The 21,309-nt window shown below is 39.7% G+C and overlaps 1 protein-coding gene across 1 annotated transcript in view; it reads left to right on the top strand.

Moving 5' to 3' along the window:
* The window catches only part of ARHGAP42 (Rho GTPase activating protein 42), a 292,266-nt gene that overhangs the window by 264,283 nt on the left and 6,674 nt on the right, over window positions 1–21,309 (top strand). The window contains exons 17-22 of the mRNA XM_036860862.1: window positions 1,844–1,949; window positions 6,568–6,727; window positions 7,942–8,086; window positions 9,344–9,724; window positions 10,104–10,260; window positions 12,300–12,362. Of these exons, the coding sequence (XP_036716757.1) occupies window positions 1,844–1,949; window positions 6,568–6,727; window positions 7,942–8,086; window positions 9,344–9,724; window positions 10,104–10,260; window positions 12,300–12,362 (1,012 nt within the window). The remainder of the gene's footprint in view (window positions 1–1,843; window positions 1,950–6,567; window positions 6,728–7,941; window positions 8,087–9,343; window positions 9,725–10,103; window positions 10,261–12,299; window positions 12,363–21,309) is intronic.

Below are 21,309 nucleotides of genomic sequence, written 5' to 3'. Positions count from 1 at the left end.
ACAGTTAGGAGTTGGCATTTCATTGTTAGGATGTATGAGGTATGACTGTAACAAGAGTATTTTTCACAGTCTAAGAAAGAAATCAGCTGCATTAGTTTACCACACATTGTAATGTCACAGGAAGTATTGTCTACTGATAAAAGTGTCAGGTAAAGCTGAATGATCTTGGTTTTCAGTCCAGCGTACATGACTGACCACATGATCTCATAAACATCTATACTACTTAGCTTTCTCCTGAAAGCTCTGCACTCTACATCCTCTTTATAGAAATCTGTCTTTGTAAGAAGAACAAGACCTTAGAAAATATATAATCCAACCTCATTTTATTAACTAGGAAATCAGGACCCAGAGCGGGCAGGTGACTTTGTCCAAGGACACTGGTAAATTCATAGCAATATCAGGACTACAAGCCAGCTTTTTTGACCCTTAACCTAGAACACTTCCTTACAAAAGTTTAGTTTTATAGCAAATGGTGTTGGATCCACTTAGCTAGAATGGCTCAATGAGCTGGTTGTTCTGATGCAAACATTTGGTCACAAGATTTTTTTTCTTCACTTCTGTGACAAATAATGATCATATTATTCACTACCATGATAATTAAAATGTGTCTTATGTATAAGAATTTATCTTTTGTCTGGGTCAAGGATCATAAAATTAGCTATTATTTGGGGTCAAGCAAGAGAACTCCAGCTCAGGAAAAAGGGGGAGTTATTCAGAGACTAGGGGAGTCCCTCAGAACTCCTTGGCAGAGGATGGGTCCTGCCTTCCATGGCCTGCAACCAGGAACCTCAGAGTAGGAAATAGATGTTTCTCTGCCCATCCTCCCAGCTCTTTTTGGAGGGTCTCTCATTTTTGTTCTTTGCTGCATATCTGCCTCATTCTTATCTTCGCTTCCAGACAGATTTTTCTTGGCTTTCTGCCTGGTTTTACATGATGTGCCTTTTCACGTATCCAGCAGTCAGATCAGTTTTGGTGTCTCCATTCCAACGCCTGGGAGAAACTTCATGTTTGGCCCAACCAAAGCCAGGCTCTTTCCTTACCTCGTGTACAAATAGCTGTGCCCAGAAGAGATGAAGGTCCCATAATATAAACCCTATGTGTTGGGCACTTTCTGAAGAAAGGGCTTGGCAGGGTGAGCAGTCAACCCAGAATCTGTTTATGGTAGTAAGAGACTATTAAATTGATTCCTTGTTCTGAAGCATTAGAAGTTTCTCTAGAAGACTTGTCAACATCTTGGCTTTTGCCTTGTAGACTAGACTTGCTTTAGATGATTTTTTGCTTTTCAGATTTACCATTGTCAGCGTGGGCTTAAAAATCTACCAGGCCTTTGTTTGTGCAATAAACCTGACACCTCACAAAAATAACTCCCTGCCATCTTTGGATCTATAAAATTTGGAAAGGATTACCTGCTTCCTCTGGTTTGATGGAGTCACTTGGAGGTTTCAGTGTGTTAGAGTGTATTGTAGTGACTGGCACATTAGGCCATTTGCAACAACTGCTGTGATCACTCACATTGCTAAAGGTTTTATTCTATCCTTGTGTAGCAAAACCCAAGGAGGAGATGAATTACGGTTGTATGGAAGTATACAGCTCAGGGGCTAAGAGCACAGGTCTGGATTAGATAGAACTGGGTTTGACTTCTCTACTTACTGATTGCAGACCATGGACAAATTACTCAACGTCTCTAAGCCTTAGGAAATGATAGTGATAATATTTACCGTGTAAAGCAGTGCCTATAAGGCACGATGGGTGGAAGTGGTTATGATACTTTAATTACTAATGTTTATATATGCATTTTAATACAATTAAAATTTGAACATTTGCAACCTTTTTTATGTTACAGAGTCTGATGACCAAAACTACCGGGTGGAGGCTGTACATGCATTGGTGCACAAATTGCCAGAGAAAAACAGAGAGATGCTGGACATCTTAATAAAGCACCTGGTCAAGTAATTCTCTGACTTATATTGTTCACTTAATTACTTGTTCAGCTGTTAAACTTAAGCATGTTCATGTCTTTCTAAAGGGTGTGATGGAGCTATAACCTTGCTATTATAATCAGAGTCCATTGAATGTGCTTAAAAAATGGTGTGGCAGTTTGTTTTTAAGATACATCTATACGTGTGTGTGTGTACCTGTGTATGTTTACGACATGCAAATAATTATATCCTTGCAACCATTATACTAATGATGGAAAATTTTCATGTCAACTTAAAAATATATGAAGTCGTATATAGCTCTTTCCCAGTTCTTTTAGATACATTGTAAGCCCGAAGTTTGAAGACCAGTTCTCTATTCTACTAGGGTCACCAGGTTATACCAGGTCAAACTGCCACTTGAATGTTAGCTTCCTTCTCTAGATTCATAGTATCTGTCGGTCTCTGAAGACCTTTCTAACTCCGCTGTTAGTTCATCTATGTATTTAAAAATCTTGATAGATAGATATTGTATTAGTCAAGTTTCTCCAGAGAAACAGAACCAATAGGATATTGTGTGTGTGTATGTATATATATACACACATATATGCATATATGTATATATATACATACATACACACACATATGTATAAGAGAGAGATTGATTGATTGCAAGGAATTGGCTACACAATTGCAGAGGCTGATTTCAAGGCAGGCTGGAGACCCAGAGAAGAGTTGATGTCACAGCTTGAATCCAAGGCAGCCTGAGGCACAATTCCTTCTTCCTCAGGGATCTCAGTCTTTTTCTCTTAAGACCTTGAACTGATGTTGGATGAGGCCCACCCATGTTATGGACAGTTGTCTGCTTTACTCAAAGCCTACTGATTTTAAGGTTAATGTCATCTAAAAGTACTTTCACAGAAATATCTAGAATTATGTTTCACCAAATATCAGGGTACTGCAGCCTAGAAAATTTGACACATAACTTTAGCCATCACAGATCTGTCTTGATTCACACACACACACACACACACACACACACATTTAATCAAGAAGTTTGTTTGCCATGCTGCTGTAAACAAAAGTCCAAATTCAGGTTTTAAACTTACTTAAAAATTCCCTTATAGCCTCATTTACAAATAGGAACATTTTTTTGTCTTAATGAGTACCACGATTCACAATCAAATGATTAATCCTTCCTTGTTTGCTACAGGTAGTAACCCAATGTATCCTAATTCGAGCCACGCACATTTGAAACAGTGATGTACATTAATCAGTCTCATCTTAACTTGCAGACTTTGAGATAATATGAATTTACCCTCCTTGAAATAAGAAGGAAGTCCACTAGGAATGACTTAATTTCAAGTTCATTTTTAACTATTGCCCATATCAGCACCTCTTTTAGCTAATGAATAGGGACTCACTGTCCTTGGTCAGAATTACATAGTCTTGAATTATGTTTTTGAGTTCTGTGACCTCTTCATGAAACTTATCCATACTGTATTTAGTGGGCATTCTTTTGCTGTATTCAAGGTAATTTTTTAGCAAAGCCTTTTAAAATGTGCCTTTAAAGTTTCATGAGTATCACATAAAATGTTTTTGCTTAATTATTCAGAATGTTAGATGAACACAAGTTTCACCTTTAATTATGAATGCGATACAGGAAATAGCAGAGAGAGAGTGTCTAGCCACTGAAGAGTACTTAAAATTCTTCTGCCCAACCTTCACCACCATTCCTGGCTCTTTCTTGAATCTGTAAAAGGTCAATCTCCACTGTCTGAGCAGCAGCAGTAGAATGTGTGCCCACATCATCAATGACTTACTTAAGTAAACTGATAACACTCTTGGTCCCTGGCCACCTTATTGACATAGGAAAAGAGCATTTAAGATCAGTGACCTGGATTGGTCACTGGCCTAAAGGACAAATGACTGATTCCAAATCTCCATTAATTAGCTCTGAGACATGGTATAAATCATTGATGTATTTCTGAGAATACTTTGTCTTTAAAACAAGGACATCTGTGGAATCTGCTTTGTACACAAGTTGAGGGAATGAGTTCCAGAACGGGCTGAAATGTGGAATGATAAGGGTCTGTATTGACTGACTAGCTCAGCAGAAGGGAAATGCAATGAAGAGAGAATAGGTGATCAAAATATTTCACCTTCTGAACACCATAGTCATTAACTCTCCTTTTCAAAACAGACCAGTTTTTTATGATTTCTAAATTTATTCCCAGTGAGCTTAATTCAGTCATATTCTAGGTTACTTATATTACCAGGAACTCTTACATTTTAGAGTACATCAAAAGTACCTAGAGTCAATTTAATTCCAGAGAAGAATATTATTTTAAGACCATATTTTATTCAATTTAACTCATTTTATTTAATTCGCTCAACACTGCTCTAAGGATTGTCATTCTTATACTTTATAGATGAGGGAACTGAAGCCTAGAGAGATAAATAATGTGACTGATTGCACCCAGCTTCCAAGTTGGAAGGACCCAATCTTTAAATCCAGACAGGCTCACTGCCTTTACAGATGGCTTAGTAGACTCTCTAATACATATTAAGCAATGAATATAATATTTGGTTGTATAAAAAGGAAACTTGGAATGAAATTCTTATACTAACCAAGAACCTTCTTAGCTAGTGCTGTCTTGGGCACAAGGGGAAAATTCAGTCAGTGGGACAGTCAGCTCTTCCTGTCCTATGCCAAAAGTCGCATGGATAATCCAGAATCCTAGATTCCTCATAAAATTTTACTTTTGTTTCTAGAATGAAGTTAGTCTGCATACTCAATCAGATATAAACATTATCTTGTGCTCCTTCCTAGAACTTTATATTCTAACAACCTGGCTGGGAGTAAGATAGAAAAGGCAGTGGTTAACCTAGGAGACTGGTTAAATAAATGAGGTTTCCTATTAATGCACCCAATTTCCAAATTAAATCAGTTAACTAGTCAAAGTCATTTTTGAGAGTTTACTGGGATTACTTTTCTAAGGTCAGTAGTATCAGAGCCCTTTCATTTTATTTTCATTTTCAGGCCAGCACTGATGCTACCATATCTCCTTGTCTTACTGTTTGCCTAGCCCAGTGCTCAGCGCTAGGGAGGCACTTAGGGAAGTTTTGGATGGATGGTGGATGGTGGATGGATAGAAGGGAAGTAAGATGGAAACATGCCCTAACCAGTCATCTTATGTGGGGAGCTCAGGGGTACTCTTGACTTGAAGTCAGGAGACCCAATTTGAAACAAAATCTCCGTTCCTAATTTGCTGTGACCTCAGGTACATCATTTTTACTTAAGGAGCTTCTCTTTGAAAAATCTGTACCATAGAAAATAACTGGCTTCCTGGGAGGATTAAGTGCAATATTATCTATGAAAATGCCTGACAGTGGGTTCTCAATATATGTTTAGTGAATCCGAATATAATTACAACCAGTCTACTCCTTTTCTTTACTTTTTAAAAAAAAATTTTTTATTGAAGTAGTATAGTTGATTTAAAATGTTGTGTTAATTACTGCTGTACAACACAGTTATTCAGTTTTATACATATATATATACACACACACACACACACACACACACACATTCTTTTTATATATATTTTCTTTTCCATTATGGTTTATCACAGGATATTGACTATAGTTCTCTGTGCTTTACAGTAAGACCTTGTTGTTTATCCATTCTATATATAAAAGCTTACATCTGCTAACCCCAACCTCCCAATCCATCCCTCCCCGAACCCCCTCCCCCTTGGCAACCACCAGTCTGTTCTCTATGTCCATGATTCTGTTTCTGTTTCATAGATAGGTTCATTTGTGTCATATTTTAGATTCCACATATAAGTGATATCATATGGTATTTCTCTTTCTCTTTCTGACTTACTTCACTTAGTATTGTAATTTCTAGTTGCATCCATGTTGCTTCAAATGGCATTGTTTCATTCTTCTTTATGGCTGAGTAGTATTCCATTGTATATATGTACCACATCTTCTTTATCCATTCATCCGTCAGTGGACATTCAGGTTGTTTCCATGTCTTGGCTATTGTGAATAGTGCTACTATGAACATAAGGGTGCATGTATCTTTTTGAATTATAGTTTTGTCTGGTTACATGCCCAAGAATGGGGTTGCTGGATCATATGGTAATTCTATTTTTAGTTTTCTGAGGAACCTCCATACTGTTTTCCACAGTGGCTATACCAACTTACACTCCCACCCACAGTGTAGGAGGGTTCCCTTTTCTCCACACCCTCTCCAGCATTTGTTATCTGCAGGCTTTTTAATGATGGCCATTATGACTGACAACCAGTCTACTCTTAACCATCTGTTCTAAAAGAAGTATAGTACTGTAGGAAATACCAAACAGCTAATAATCTCTCTAGGGTGATTGAACTCAATTTAGGAAATCAAGATTTTTTCCTTCAATAGATTAACCTTTGTAATTATGTTTTACTTTGGCCAGTGTTAACTTTTTACATCTTTTTAGACTATACCCACTAGTGCCAGTTGGGAGTAGCTGAACCTGACTATTTGGGAAAGTTAGCCTGTAATGGCATGTTTATATTTTATGCCATAAGTTTAGTGGATGAGAACATTTAATAATTATTAAACATATAACTTAAAATATTTTGTTCCTCTTATTTGCAGAGTGTCACTACACAGCCAGCAAAATCTCATGACTGTCTCAAACCTTGGTGTCATATTTGGTCCGACTCTAATGAGAGCACAGGAAGAAACTGTGGCTGCCATGATGAATATTAAATTTCAGAATATTGTGGTTGAAATTCTGATAGAGCACTATGAAAAGGTAGACTGAATTCTCATGTGGAAGTATAAAATGTTATCTGGCTTCTAAGAAGAAATTTTGCATTTGTATCATCTATGATCCTCACATTATGATCTCAGATTCCTATTTGGTGTCAGTCTTGTAAATTTTGTATAAATTACTTCTTCATGAGGACTTTGATTTTCTTTTTCTCTTGTTCAGTTTTTAAGTGCTTCTCAAAATCCTCTAAGTAAATGATTTCCTTTCTTTTGACATTATTTACGTGTCAAGATTTTCTTCTTTAGTATTTATATAATTAGTTTTTTACTCATACTCAGAAAATACTTTAGAATCATTTTGCGGTTAAGTCTATTTTAACTTTTTTGAGCTTTTTGGAATTAGACTCTCCTTATACAGCAGAGCTAATATTCTAGATAAAACAAAAGAAAATAATCAGGGAACAGTCTTGAAACCCTCTCTATATTCCAATCCCTAAGGAGGCTTTCTTTAAAAGAGTGAGATCTTAGAATAACTATAAAAGTGAGAAATTGGGAGAGCCAAGTTGATTGGATTATTAAGCAAACTCAGCCATTGAAGGTCTAAACATTGTGATCCATTTATGTCTGATCTAGTCCTTGTGAGAGGATGGCAGCGCCTCTCTCCTTCCCCAGTTCCTTTCTAGTGCCTGTAGAAGGATATCCTTGGCACCTAGCTAAGACTGTAAGAAGTGCTCTTAAAACTCAAGAGTGCATGGCTGCGTCCTATAGCTGTGCTCAGACCTCTGCCTGCAGCTTGTCCTATTCTTGACAGTTCAGGGCCAACAGCATGCCAGCACCTTCTCCTGAGAAGCAAGAGGCTGCTCAGCTGGGGAATGGTACAAAACGAGCCTCTTCCCCTCAGGTTATGTTCAGCATGAAGGTGAAAGAGAATATCATAGTAAAAAGAATCAGTGTGTCTTGACATAGACATTTGTTAATATTTGACACATTTCTTAAAATTATTGGAAAATCTGAATTTCACTGTTGGGGAATGGGGAAGAATAAAAAAGAAAACCCAGAGGAAGCAAATGACTCAGTGTAAATGGAAAAGTTATAAATGCTCTAGGATATTTATTTTTTGTATCAAGCATCTCTTGCCATGCAATTGATGAAGTAACGTATAGTTCTAAGATTATTTAATAGCTCTCAAAGCCAATTTATGATGAAAATGTCAATTTTACCTTTTTACTGACCTCGATCCATTTTTCTTCTATGTAGATTTTTCATACTGCCCCAGACCCAAGCATCCCTCTTCCTCAGCCTCAGTCTCGATCTGGATCCCGAAGGACACGTGCAATCTGCCTCTCCACAGGTTCCCGGAAGCCCAGAGGGAGGTATACCCCGTGCTTGGCAGAACCCGATAGTAAGTGTACTGGCCTCAGGGAGATGCCTTCTTCATTAATTCGGCTTTATCATACCTTATTAGTACTTAGGTAGAAATAGAAGATATTCTTACTGGTGCTGTCGTCCCAACACCTGCCCCCCCCGCCACATTACATAGTCTCTGTCAGCATAGTTGGAAGGTACCTTGGACAAGCAAATTCATTCCTGCTACAAAGGGAAAAAATAGTTTGCACAATGCCCTTTTTCTCTGTAACGGTGATTAAGTACATCGGGTGCTACTTCGTAGCAGGTTTTGTCCTGTTGTCAAAGTCGTAGAGAAGAAAGCAAGAGAAAGCCTGGCTGAGGCAGTCATTTTCTTCCTTCCTTTCACATTATGTTCTTAAAGCATCATCTCTTGGGTATCAAAGGGTCTGAAACAGAGAGAAAAGAAATAAAAAGAGAATCTGCACCACACATTATCTCCAACTTACTATTCTGAGCCAAGTCCCACCATAAGGTGGGTGGCAGCTTGAGCCCAAAGCATGTGTTAAACTGTGGCCATTTTCATTTTATTTTAGACTCCCAACCCTCTCCCCACACTCCCAATTTTCCCCACAATCAGTGTTTAATTTAGATATACTATTTGAATACTTTATTACAGTTTCTCTGATTTTTTTCTTATACCGTACTTGTAGAAACATTAAAAAATACAGCCAGTTAAAATAGCCAGTTTTCTTATGTTGCTACATTCTTAGCAGAAAAAGGAGAAAAATCCTTTCCTTAAAAATTGTGAGGAGCTTATAACTTGCAGCTGACTGTTAATGGTGCCTTTGAATGAAGGAGGACTCAGATACCATTGTAACTCAGAATCACCTAAGATCAGAAAAGTAAAAGAAGGCAGACATATGTCTCAGCATTTCCCCCTTCCATTGATTTCTTTAATATCATCAAGAAATCTTATTTCTCGTACTTGTGAGTCCTGTTTCAGAAGCAAATTTTGTCTGAATTCAAGTCAGCCCACTAATGCTTCAAGAAATAACATTATTTCATACGGGCAGGGCACATATAAAAGCTCCCTTGAATAGTATTGAAAAAAGCGTTCACCAAGTTCAAATGCATATTGTAAAGCATTTCTCCAGAACTGAGGAACAGTCCTCCATAGCACGTAAAGGCCTATCACTTCAGTGGGGTCAGGTGGCCACGGAGCATGTGAGCGCTGGAGAACAGAAGGGTTTGGGGGTGCCGGTTTCAACAGAGAGCCGCTGTTCTTTTCTCTCCCACCCCTGCCCCTGCTCAGGCGACTCCTATAGCAGCAGCCCGGACAGCACACCCATGGGGAGTATCGAGTCGCTTTCCTCTCACTCCTCGGAACAAAACAGCACGACAAAGTCCGCTTCCTGCCCTCCCAGGGAGAAATCTGGAGGGATTCCTTGGATTGCATCCCCATCACCTTCCAATGGACAGAAAAGTCTTGGTCTCTGGACAACTAGTCCTGAGTCAAGTTCTAGAGAAGATGCAACCAAAACAGATGCAGAATCAGATTGCCAGAGTGTCACTTCGGTCGCTAGCCCAGGGGATGTGTCCCCACCCATAGACCTGGCCAAGAAAGGGCCTTATGGGCTTTCAGGACTGAAAAGAGCCTCAGCTTCCTCTCTCAGATCCATCTCTGCAGCGGAAGGTAAGCCAGCATGGAGCCTGTGCAGGATGTCATTGTCCCTGTGTCACCTGCTGGATTGTTCAGCATGGTGAAGGAGGGAAAAATTAATAGTGAAGGGACAGACAATGCTTAACTGCTTTGTTCCTGAGCTAGGGTTTTTAAAACTCCTGTATGCTGTGACATTTTTCCTGGATCTTTCCATCTCTGTGAGGTGATGTCTTTTGTAATTACGGTAGACTGTGATCTCCCAGAGTGATGGGCTGCTGTGCTCAAAGAACATTCTGTCCCTTCTCATTTGGGCTCAGAGAAAAATGCCTCCTTTTGTTATGCGCATGGACTGTGTTAGGGCTCTTATTTTGTCTAATAGCACCTTGCCTGTTTTCTTGGGCTTTCTCTTTAGGAAACAAGAGCTACAGTGGATCCATTCAAAGCTTAACTTCCATAGGCTCCAAAGAGACGCCCAAAGCCCCGCCAAACCCAGACCTGCCTCCCAAAATGTGCAGGAAGTTAAGGCTAGACGCTGCCTCCAGCAATGGTTACCAGCGACCCGGCTCCGTGTAAGTGAGAGAGCCTTTGTTTGCTATTTGCGGTGCCTCCCGGGGAATACAGGGGCTGAGGGTGTGCAAAAGAACCCTTAGGGTTCCCACAGCCAAATGCTCATCTGTGGAGTGGGTGCCATCAACTTCTGCAGGACCCCGTCCTCTTTTACAAGTGATGTGAAAGGTAGTACGCTTAGGATATACGTATAAAATCTCATGGGGAGACTCTTCAGGCACTTTCCTTAGAAGCAGAGCTATGGCTTAATTTAAAGACATGAAAACAGATGTATAATATAGTGGTTTGGGGTTTTGAAACTAGACGCCTTCCTGTAAAAGCTAAACATCCACCACTCAGCTGTGGGGACTGCCCATATCCTTGATCCTCCCTCTCTTTGTTAGAAATATAGCTGCTTTCCATCTGGTGAGGGTTGGTTTTCTCTCCTCTCCATCGTATGTCTCCCCTACCTGCGTACTCACTGATTTAAACAACTCCGAGAGAACAGGGAACATGAAAGGCAAGAGGGAGTGCTTCTGATTGAAAGAAATGACCCAGAGGTGTAAAGGCCGAGAGGGTAGGGTGTATAGATGAGAACAGAAAGGGGGCAAAGAGGAGAAAATGAGAAACTGGAAAAGCAAGTAAGAGAAACCAAAGAGGAAGGTTTTTCTCCCTTTCATTTTATTTTCCTGACTTTTGCTGAGCTCTTCCAAATGCTGTATGAGGTATTACAGAGCATCCTTGCATATTGTTATTTCTTTTAAGGTCCACAGTGTCCTTCTGCAGTAGGTAGTATAAATCTTGTTTTAGAGATGATTAGAACTAATACTGGAAAGTTAAGGTCCACACACACTCAGCTGGTAAGTGGCAGAGCTGGGATTGTAAGCCAGGGTTCTCCAACTTGAGTCTGTGCTATTTCTTTTATGCCATGCCCATTTTTAATATGGTGGTATTCCTGACATTTTAATTATTCATTGTAAGTCCAGTAAGGCATTTTACTAAGACTGTTTCCATAGGAACAGCATCTTAAATTTATTAGTACATCCCTTTCTTTGACAAGAACCTTTGGTTTCAGAGTGCGTTTCACATATGTTATCTCTCATGTTCAGAAATCCAGCTACCACAATAGAGGCAGATATATTTGTAACTCTGTCTGCTCTAGTTCTGGTGTGTATAGCTCTAGCCCTTAAGGGAAATTAAATTTTAAGCCAAATATGTCAAGGAAGATGGGAGAATATAAACTCTATCCTTTGTGGGGGAAAGAGAAGAGCTTCTATTTTGTGATTTTTACTGATAAAGTAGAAATTAAAATGTAGAGACTGTATGTTCTGTATTAGGTGTAAAATGATCCTTCAGATTGTCAAATGGCTCAGCTCTGGGAAAAAAGTTTGTCATTTAAAGAAATAAGATAGTTTTTAAATATCTAGTTTAAAAAATCATTCAAAGAATTTTATATTCTCTTCTAGTAAATATAGGAATTTTTCTAATTATCTAGGGTACCTTAGTTTTAATTCTTTTCACTCTCTACCCAATAGTCTCACTTTTCAAATAGATGCCTTTCCCTCATCATGATTTGAAACAAATTTATTTATTGGTCATATTTTCAGAGTTGTCTCTTTTCACTTTATAGGAACTGTGTTCAAATATTTTAAAAATACATGAAACAATTTTAGAATTAGTTTTGTCTTAGCTATCAGAACACAAAACAGTTCTTTTGTCTTGTTGATGTGACTCTTCCCTTGTGGCTCCACGGGAGTCAATAAAAAAGTGTTCCTTTTTTCCTGCTCCCAGGGTTTTCTCAGGTACAAAAAATGCAGACAGTAAGATCCCCAGAGGAAGAAGCTATAGGTTTATTACTGTCTGGTACTCGGTGAGCTAGAGACTAGATCTAAAAATTTCTTCTACATTAAAGCTTAAAACAATTAAAATTCAGGTCAAATTTTGGGGACAAATGTTAACTAATTTTTCTGTTTGGGTTAACTGATAACCCTGAATTTTGCTTTGAGCTGCATGATTTTCTAATGGATTTTAATGAAACTTGTATTTTAAAATTATTTTTCAGCGTGGCAGCAAAGGCCCAACTGTTTGAAAACGTTGGTTCACTTAAGTCAGTTTCTTCTGGGCGGTAAGTTCTCAAAACTCTTCAAGTAAAAAACATAAAATAGTGGTGACATTGTTGCCTTGTGTTGACATGGCAGGTCATCTTTGACAGCTCTGCCCCTCAGGTCTGCAGATGGTCAAATCCACCTCTGCCGTCTCTTCACGGGGAAGTGGTCATGACCGTATACAGCATTTAGCATGTCAAAATGTTACAGCGGTGCCTTGTTCCCTAAAACCTTCACAAAGGAAGGGTTCTAAACAAAGAGGTTTTCTGAAAGACACAAGTTGCCATAACCCTCTGCATACCAAAGACTCCTTTGATAACAGTTAGTTTGTGGAAATTTTTCAAATGTGTATTTTTGACTTGTAAAAGTTAATAGAACTTTTTTTCTGGAAGAAGCTTCATGAACATGCATTAAAGACTGTGCTTATTCTTAATGGCCACTATGGTGCTGTAGAGCTGATTGCCCCAGGCGGCTCTGCTGTTTGAGTGCAGTACTTCATTCAGGGTTTCCAGATTTTACCTTCCTTGTCCATTGTTAAAAGGACATGAATTGTTGTATCTTGCTGCTCTTCATGTGCTTGCTTCTAAGGTACCTGCTTCCTCTTCTCTCGGTCCAAATTGATTCTTCTCATCTGCAGTGGACTTTGGGTTTTAATTTTGAATATGTCTAAACTAATGGAATTTCTTAGTATTTTGCTATTAGTGATTTTTTTCTTTTTCTTTTTCTTTTTTTTTTTACCATCAGCAACTGGTACAGGTTGGAAGTATTCAGTGAATGCTTGTTGAAAGAGAATATAAATGAGAACACTTGAAGGACAAACCTTGATTTTTTTTTTTTTGTGGATGTACTGAGGAAATTTTGAGCTTCCCATATCCAGCTAATTGAGGCTGTGAAGGAAAGGAATCACATAGAATTGAAGTATTACTGTGTAGTTCTTTTAGAAGTTATTCAACCATAGAATTTTTATTGACCATATAAAAGTATGTGAACTTTTTCAGCAAACATTTTTTAAGCACCTGCACAATATTGGGCTTTGTCCTAGTTACTAGGGATAACAGTAACCTTCAAGCTCTGTTTCTTTCCAGAGCTTAGCGAGGGTGCTCCTGTGTTAGTGTTTTTAACTCCACAGAGTAGAGCCGCTTTGGTATCTTACTAGGACGATGGTCAATGCCTTGCATTTATATAGCAAATCCCAGCGTACTTGCATGTACCTTACCTCTGTCTGTAGCATCTTCACCTTCTTCCTTTTTATCAAGGCATGGTGAAAACTAAGCACTGTACATGTCAGAGCAAACATGATCTCTCTGAAACTGTCACTACTGGTAGGCCTTAGTGTAAGGGATTTAACCTTGCTACTTCTGTCTGTCTTGCCAAATGATTGAATTGCTCCACTAGATGGAGCCCTCTTATTAGGAAGCTCTAAACAATCTTAAAAACTCAAGTACTGGAATCAGAGATAATCTTTTAAGAGCTTTAAGACAGCAAGATATTAATGAAGTAAATCAGTATATGACAGTAAATTAATTACTCTGTTATACAGTAAGCTTACTCAGATGTTCAACAATCAACCTATGCATTTACAATATGCTTTTACATTCCAAATACTCTAAATCCACTTCTAATAGTTGTCGGCATAAACTTAGAGCTCACTCAATGCTACATTGAAGGTTAAGTCTTCTCTGTCAGTCAGTGCGCAGCACTTGTGGGCAGTGTCGTAACTTTTCACCTGCCCTTTTATTTTGCTTAACTTTGTCAGGCTTTATCAATTTAGGTAAAAGTTACCTGTTGCGGTCTTCAAGGGGTGATCTTATGTGGGAGTATCCCCATACAGACTGTGTTTGCCCAGTGCCTTTGGTGAAAGAGCTGGATTTGATGTAGATGCAAGTCACATCTTTTCTCAGGGTGTGCAGACAGCTGTCACCTTGGTAGGGGATGTGGCTGGTGCAGGAGGGACCAGAGCCTGCACAGGACGTGAGGCATGGCTTTGCCTCTGCTTAGCGACTGTCACTGTCCTACCGGGGACAGGGTCTGATCCCACGTTGCTGGAGCAGAAGCTCTGAAGGTACGGCCTGAACTGGCTCTGTTCCCTTTAAGTGTGTGTTTTTCCCTCTCCCTGCACCAGGACCCTTGCCCCAGAGGGGGAAGTGCTAAAGCAGGTGGGGCCCATGCAGGCTCTCAGCTCATGTCAGCTGCAGACAGAGGTCTGATGCACTGCCTGTGCAGGTGCCCATGGCTCTGCTCAGACACAGCCTCTGGTGCAAGTCACCTTCATCCCTCACATCCAATCACTGCCCCGACCTCTGCTGCCCCCACCGTGTCATAGAAATGTTCCGCAAGGCAGGCAGGACACGCACGGACTCTCTGTGTGTATGGGGGGCCACCACACACACACAGAGTGTGGAGTGGCCACCGTCAGAGATCTGGGTCGCTTCTGATGCACCACTTGAGTAAGTGCCACCAGTGGCTGCCGCTGTCCCACCCAGGCTCTGCCCCAGCACCGGGTCACCTCTGCATCCCACAGTCAAGTCTTCTCCCTAGTCCTGGCTGTCCCAGGTCCAGTGCTGCGCTGTGATGTGGAGTCTGTGGGGCTGGAGCATTGGCTGGGCTTGAGCTGGGGTGCATGTGGTGAGGCAGCTGCCAGAAACCCAGCAACTGCTAGGATCGACCTCTCTCCACCCTGCCGGGGGAAAAGCCAGTGTGCATGTGCTCTTCCCAAGAGGAATCCAGGCTTCCCACAGCCCTCCTGTTGGTACCACTGGTCCTCCAACCAGCCAAGGGCACTTTTCTCCCCCACATAGGACCTCAGGACTGGGGCACCCAACCTGGGGCTTGTATCGCTCACTTCCCAGGATAGGTCTCTGCCTGTCTAATCTCTCTTTTCCTCTGAGTTCCCTCCCAGGGGTACAGATCCTGACCCAAATGCTTCTCTTCCCTTCCTACTCAATTCCGTGTGTATCTTTCTTACAGCCTTGGCTGTACAGGAGTCTTCCTGCCAGTTTCCAATTCGTTTTCAGTGAGAATTGTTCCACATGTAGATGTATTTTGGATGTGTTCATGGGTAGAGGTGAGGTCCATGTTCTCTTACTCTGCCATCTTGGTCTGAATTCTGGGAAATCCATTTTCTTTATCTATAAAATGAAGGTCACAATTCTGTTTCTGACAAATTGTTGTCGGTATACAAAGTGATGTATTTGAAGTACATGGTAAATTCTCCATAGGCGGTCTCTACAATAATAACTAATATTGTTATAATTATTATTATTGAGAGTGCTTGCTTAAGATCGTCAAGCCTCTAATTAATATGTGTTTGGTATTTGAACATTAACTCTTAACAGTCATTTGAAATCCTTTTGTACCATTAAATACAACTAAACAACAGAAGTTGAGGGTATTTCCCTTACTAACCTCCTACAATGCCTATTTTGCTTTCCTTCTAGGGAACTTAGGATACTCATGAATTGGACCTCAAAGAATGATAGAACTGGTAGTGGGTGGTAGAGAGACTAGCCACATTTGGGAAAGAGACCAGTTGGGAGATTTTAGTGGATAGTCTTGAGCAACAGAAAAATGACACCTCTGGATTCACTGCAGGCTCTGAGAGTCATTGCGCAAAGAGGTGATCTAATCAGTGATGCACTTGATCAGATCATTCAAGTGGCTTTTCAAGGAGGTTGTTGAAGGGAAGAGGACCATTTAAGGTGGAACTGGTGATATTTAAAAGACCTTAATTAGGGCATTAACAAAAGCATGAAAAACTGTAAGGAGAATTTTATGGCTAGAACTAAGATTGAGCAACTGCTTTGATACTGGGAATGAGAGACAGGTAAAGAAGGTTCCAAGTCTTCAAGACTGACTATCAGAAAGAGTGATTGATAATTTAGCTTCTGAGCTTAGTTTATGAGAGTATGTAGAGAGGCAAGGAACGTTTTGGCCCCAGTGTTTGAGGAGCCTGAGGAGCATTGAGAGGCAGTTAGAAACGTGCAGCTGGAACCAGGAGAGAGCATGAAGTTTGATGCCAGAAACTTCTGCACAGCAGTTATACTGCATAGATGAAGGCGCGCTTACCCAGCGATGGGGCTTACTGAGGGAAAAGGTAAAGTGGCTGGGCATTGGTCTTTGAGGAATGGTTTCATTTAAGGGTCAGGCAAAGAAGAAAGTGGAGGAATGATCACGAGGAGAAAGCAAGGTCAGTGTGGTAGAAGCCACCAAAAAGTCAAGGAGATCATGAGAGGAGGGCACTGGTTTTAACCTCTAAGACATCACTGGAAATCTTTAAGAAATCAGGTTCAGTGGAGTGGGAGGGGCCCCTCTGCCAGGGAACTTAACCTGCCAGACTTGTTAAAATGAATATTCCTGAATTTGCCACAGACTCGGTAAACCATAGTATCTGAGACTGAGGCCCGGAGAATATGTATTTTTGACAACTTCCCCAAGTGATTCTTAGGTACAAAAAAAAGTTTGAGAACCACTGGAATAGAGAAAAATGTCATAGCACTTAGCGTGACCCTAAGCAGACATTGGTTATTTTATACTTGTTTCTCTTAACCTGTAAAATGCTTTCAAGAGCCAAATGTCACTAGGCTCTGTCTCACGATTACAAAGGCCTGTGGAAAACAGTACCCTTAAAGCTTTCAGCTCTTTCTCAGTGAGTTATACTTGGGCAGTGGGGAAATCCACTTTAAAGTAATATAATTTAGGCAAGCTGTACCAATATTTTCTGAAGGTTAAATTGAGAATTAAGAGAATTAATTAAAAATTGAGTGCCTGGCCCATTATAAACAATCAAATTTTCTATTATTATAATTTAAAACCAATATTTTGTTTATAATTACAAAGCACCAAAACAAAGCTCAGCAAAGTCTTCTCGTTTAGTGAATTTGAGTTTTTAAAAGGCTATTAAGTCATTGGTTCAGAGCACAGTGACACATGTAAGACATACATAAGATAAAGCACTGTGACACACATAAGAAAGACAAAGGAAGCCATGGTTATTAAAAATAACATTTTTTTCTTTTTTTAGGGAATATAAAGAACACTGATAAACTAAAAAAGTGAATAAAAGACACCTCTCATTTTGCCACCTAAAGATAACCACATTTTGTTGCACAGCCATCTAATCTTACCCGTTGACAGTGGTTCTCAAACAACTTATACAACTAAAAAAATTATTGAGGATTTCCAAAGAGCTTTTGTTTATGTGGGTTATATCTATTAATATGTATTGTATTAGAAATTTAAACAGAAAATTTTTAAATGTTTATGAATTTATTTAGCAAAAGTAAGCTCATAACTAATGGGTGACAATAGCAAGATGCAGGTGTGATTATTCACTCTTATTATCAGTCAACAATTATTAATAGTAGAAGTGATTTTTCAGTGACATTATCTTGAGACTTTACAAGTGATATTTAAGTGGATTCACCAGATATGCACTAGATCATCATTCAGGAGATGTAGATTTTAGCCTGACTCTGCTATAATGTTCATTTCTCTTGGCCTTCATTTCTACATAAAGAAGATGGACCAAGGAAATATGTAGGTTTCCTTTCAGAATCCAAACTCATCATGATTCAAGTCCCCTGGATGATCACAAGTCCCCCAGCATATGGGGGGGGGGGTCACCCTTTTCTGTAAAACCAAGTCAGACAGTTTATGTGCCTACCCCCAAGTCATAACAGGGTCTCACCTTCCCATCTCTTCCCTCTTCCAAAGGCCATATTTCTAATGTGTTTAAGACAACAGGAATTGTTTCTTATCTTCCCCTAAGCTAGGCCACACAGAAGCCCCCTCCTCTGCTGTTGCCGTACACCTGCCATGCTGCAGTCAGCTTCTATCCCTTAATGATGGTCACTGCCAGGAGCTCAGGAACTGGCATTATTTTACATTTTTGCAGATCTCCTTAATATCTGGCATAATAGGAAATAAATGGATTCTCATACACATTCCATTAGCTGTCAGAGTAGTGCCTCTCAGGGTCCCACCTACCCCTCCTTCCAGATTTCCCTTGACCGCACTTTGAGATCCGCTCCTCTGTGATAAACACAGAAAAGGACCCATGAAGGTGGTGTTCATGGTATTGTTCCCACCATGGTGCCCAAGAAAGTACATGCTCAACAGAATTGTTGGGCAAATAGATAAAATACACATTTTAACCTAAAAAGACTTGTTATTCAGTTTTTCACTCCACTTTTTTAATGGAGTTGCAATATTCTTGTCTTTGACACAAGCAACTTTAACTCTACAAGCTCCTGTAAGAGATTTTTAGCATTGAGAAATCCAATACTCAGACATCCAAGCCAGAAACAGCCCGTATTTGTTGGAAAAAACCTAAGAAAAAAGTAATATAACTAATTTTAAGAAATCTCCAACCAGTGACTAAGAAGCAAATGTGCATTTATTGCATTACCTATAAGTGTTTACTGCGAATTGTCATAGGCAGTTTGGAGGTCTTGCCAATGACTAATTTTTCTGTAAAATTTTGGCCTTGCATGCTGACACTGTTTCATGTCATGTTTTCTTCTATAGCATTATTCATAGTAGCTACCTAATAATTCATTGGATTTGGTGTATTTTGTTTATTAAATCCTCTCCTGATGAATAATTAGATTGTGGTGATTTGTTTGTTTTTAGTTATTCGGTATGTTACTGCTTTGGCACCTTTCAGACTATATCTTCCTACTCCCCTCAGACATGCATTCCTACCCCCTTCAGAAGTGAAATTCTCAGCATACAAAAAAATGTGTGTGAGAGAGAGTGAGTGTGTATGTGTGTTTAACATTGTTAAGTGGCCCTTCAGAAAACATTATATCAATTTTGATTTGGTGAATTTTTTATTTTGCTTATCATTAAGGTGAGTATTGAGAATTTTGCACACTGACCCTGTCAAACCTTTAAGTCTACTCATCAGCATTAGACAGTGTTTAGAATTAAGAATAGGGCTTGTGAACAGGTCATCTTCCAAATGATAAGAGAAGAAATGGCTTTCAGGACAGCAAGCATCATTACCTTACTTTCCAATGCGATAGGAAGCAGGATTCTCAAAATCCTTTTCAAAGGATATTAGAATCTTGTGAACAGAGACTCAGTAGGTGACAGTGTTATTTTCACATCTTCTTCAATACACCAAGGCAGTAAAAGAAGAAGTATTAGCACCTGGAAAGAAAACTTCACTGACACAGAATTCTACATTAAATCATCAAAGCTCTCTGCTGAGTTAACATCTGTAGTTACAGAGCTCAGCAGAAGAAAATTATACCTGTCTAGTCACATGCACAGATAACTGAAAAGTCATGACAGATATTATTTTGTGCTGTATATTTTGACACATTTAACAGTATCCATTTATTTAACGATGTAATGATTCTGCACGCGTTCCCTCACCATCCAATCCCATAAAAATCTATAAGGAGAACACTCATGTCTGAAACATTAATATAAATAATTTGGTTGCATTTTAAAGTGTATGAAAAATTATGTCATTGCAAGGATTATTATATCTTAATCATTTCTATAACTCTGGAATTTGTTTCCTTATGCATGCCTTAATTTATCTTAATGATTCAAAGTAATAAGACAGTAATTATTGGTGGAAATCACTGCTGCTAGAAAATTTGACTTCTTAAAAAATCTTTACATATATTTAGAGAAAAGGCTCTGCAACCCTCAATTATATCAGATATCTGATCACATTATATCAGATCAAGTTACACCAGATTATATCAGATCAAATGTCTATACTTGACTAGAAGATTTATAGGAAAAACTAGCATCATTTCTATATAAGATCACCATAGTCTGATTCTCAGAAGTCTTCACAACTTGGTAGCATCCTCTCCCCGCACCCCCAACCCATGTCAACCAACACACCCATGTGCACACGTTCACATGCACATGTGAACACATGGCTGTTCTTTAGTGTGAAATCTTGTCCTTCTCTAGGTGCCTCCACTTCATCAATTTTTCCTTAGACCATGTTTCATTGGGAAGTGGTGTTGTGTGCCTACCGCAGACTCCTGGCAAAGTTCTGAAAGTACAGCCTGAGACTCACCTCATGTGAAATAGACTCTGGGGACAGGGCCATAGTTTTCCTCTGTAAGCTTTCCCATCTTCAGGTAGCCACTTGGGAACCCTAGTTTAAGTGACCTAGCCTCATTCTGGAAGTTCAGAGATAAGACCCAGGGTCTAGCTCCAATAGAGAAATGTAATCATAATGTAACACTGTTACTTTGAGGGCCTCAGATGGCAAATACTGCTGATGCTTCTCTGCAGATGAAGTATTGTTTGGGACCTCAGGGAGGAAAGACAAGATGCCTTGAATCTTTAAGAGGACTTACCATGTAGAAAAAGAGTCCAGAGCATCTTCCCTTTTTTTTTTAACTCATTAATTCAGCAAATATTTACTGAGTTACTATTAAGCATCAGGCATTGTTCACAGAGGTTACATTCTAACTGGGGGAGAAGACAACAGAAATATCAACAATGGCACCAGAATACCATGCAGACTTTAAACTGGAGAATATGAGAGTTGCCTGGGCAGCTATTTTACAGTGTGTGGTCAGGAAAGACCTGGCCTTCAGTGAAACTCAAGAAATTTAAGGTAAGCTAGAGGGCCATAGCCGAGTGAAGATCAAGAAAATATCTCAGAGCGAGGCCCAGCCAGCCCTGAGGTGGGGATGGGTTTGGCATGTTTTGGGAGGAGAAAGAGGGCCGGTGTGACTGACGTATAGTAGGTGAGTAGAGGCAGGTACAAAAGATGTAGGAAATTATGGCAGGTGCCAGAATGTATATGGTATGGAGGGCAGAGTTGGGAACCAGTTCAGGGTTATTTTCAGGGAAATCATGTGATCGTCATGTGATCATCAAAACCTTTCAAACTACCCTCTGGCTGCTCTGTATAGAATGGATTGCAAGGGGACAGAAGAGGAAGCCCAGAGGATTTAGGAAGTTAGGAAGCCATTCAGCGAGCTA

The sequence above is a fragment of the Balaenoptera musculus genome, chromosome 8, assembly GCF_009873245.2.
Source record: "Balaenoptera musculus isolate JJ_BM4_2016_0621 chromosome 8, mBalMus1.pri.v3, whole genome shotgun sequence".
NCBI lineage: Eukaryota > Metazoa > Chordata > Mammalia > Artiodactyla > Balaenopteridae > Balaenoptera > Balaenoptera musculus.
This window is presented reverse-complemented; position numbering and strand designations above follow the sequence as displayed.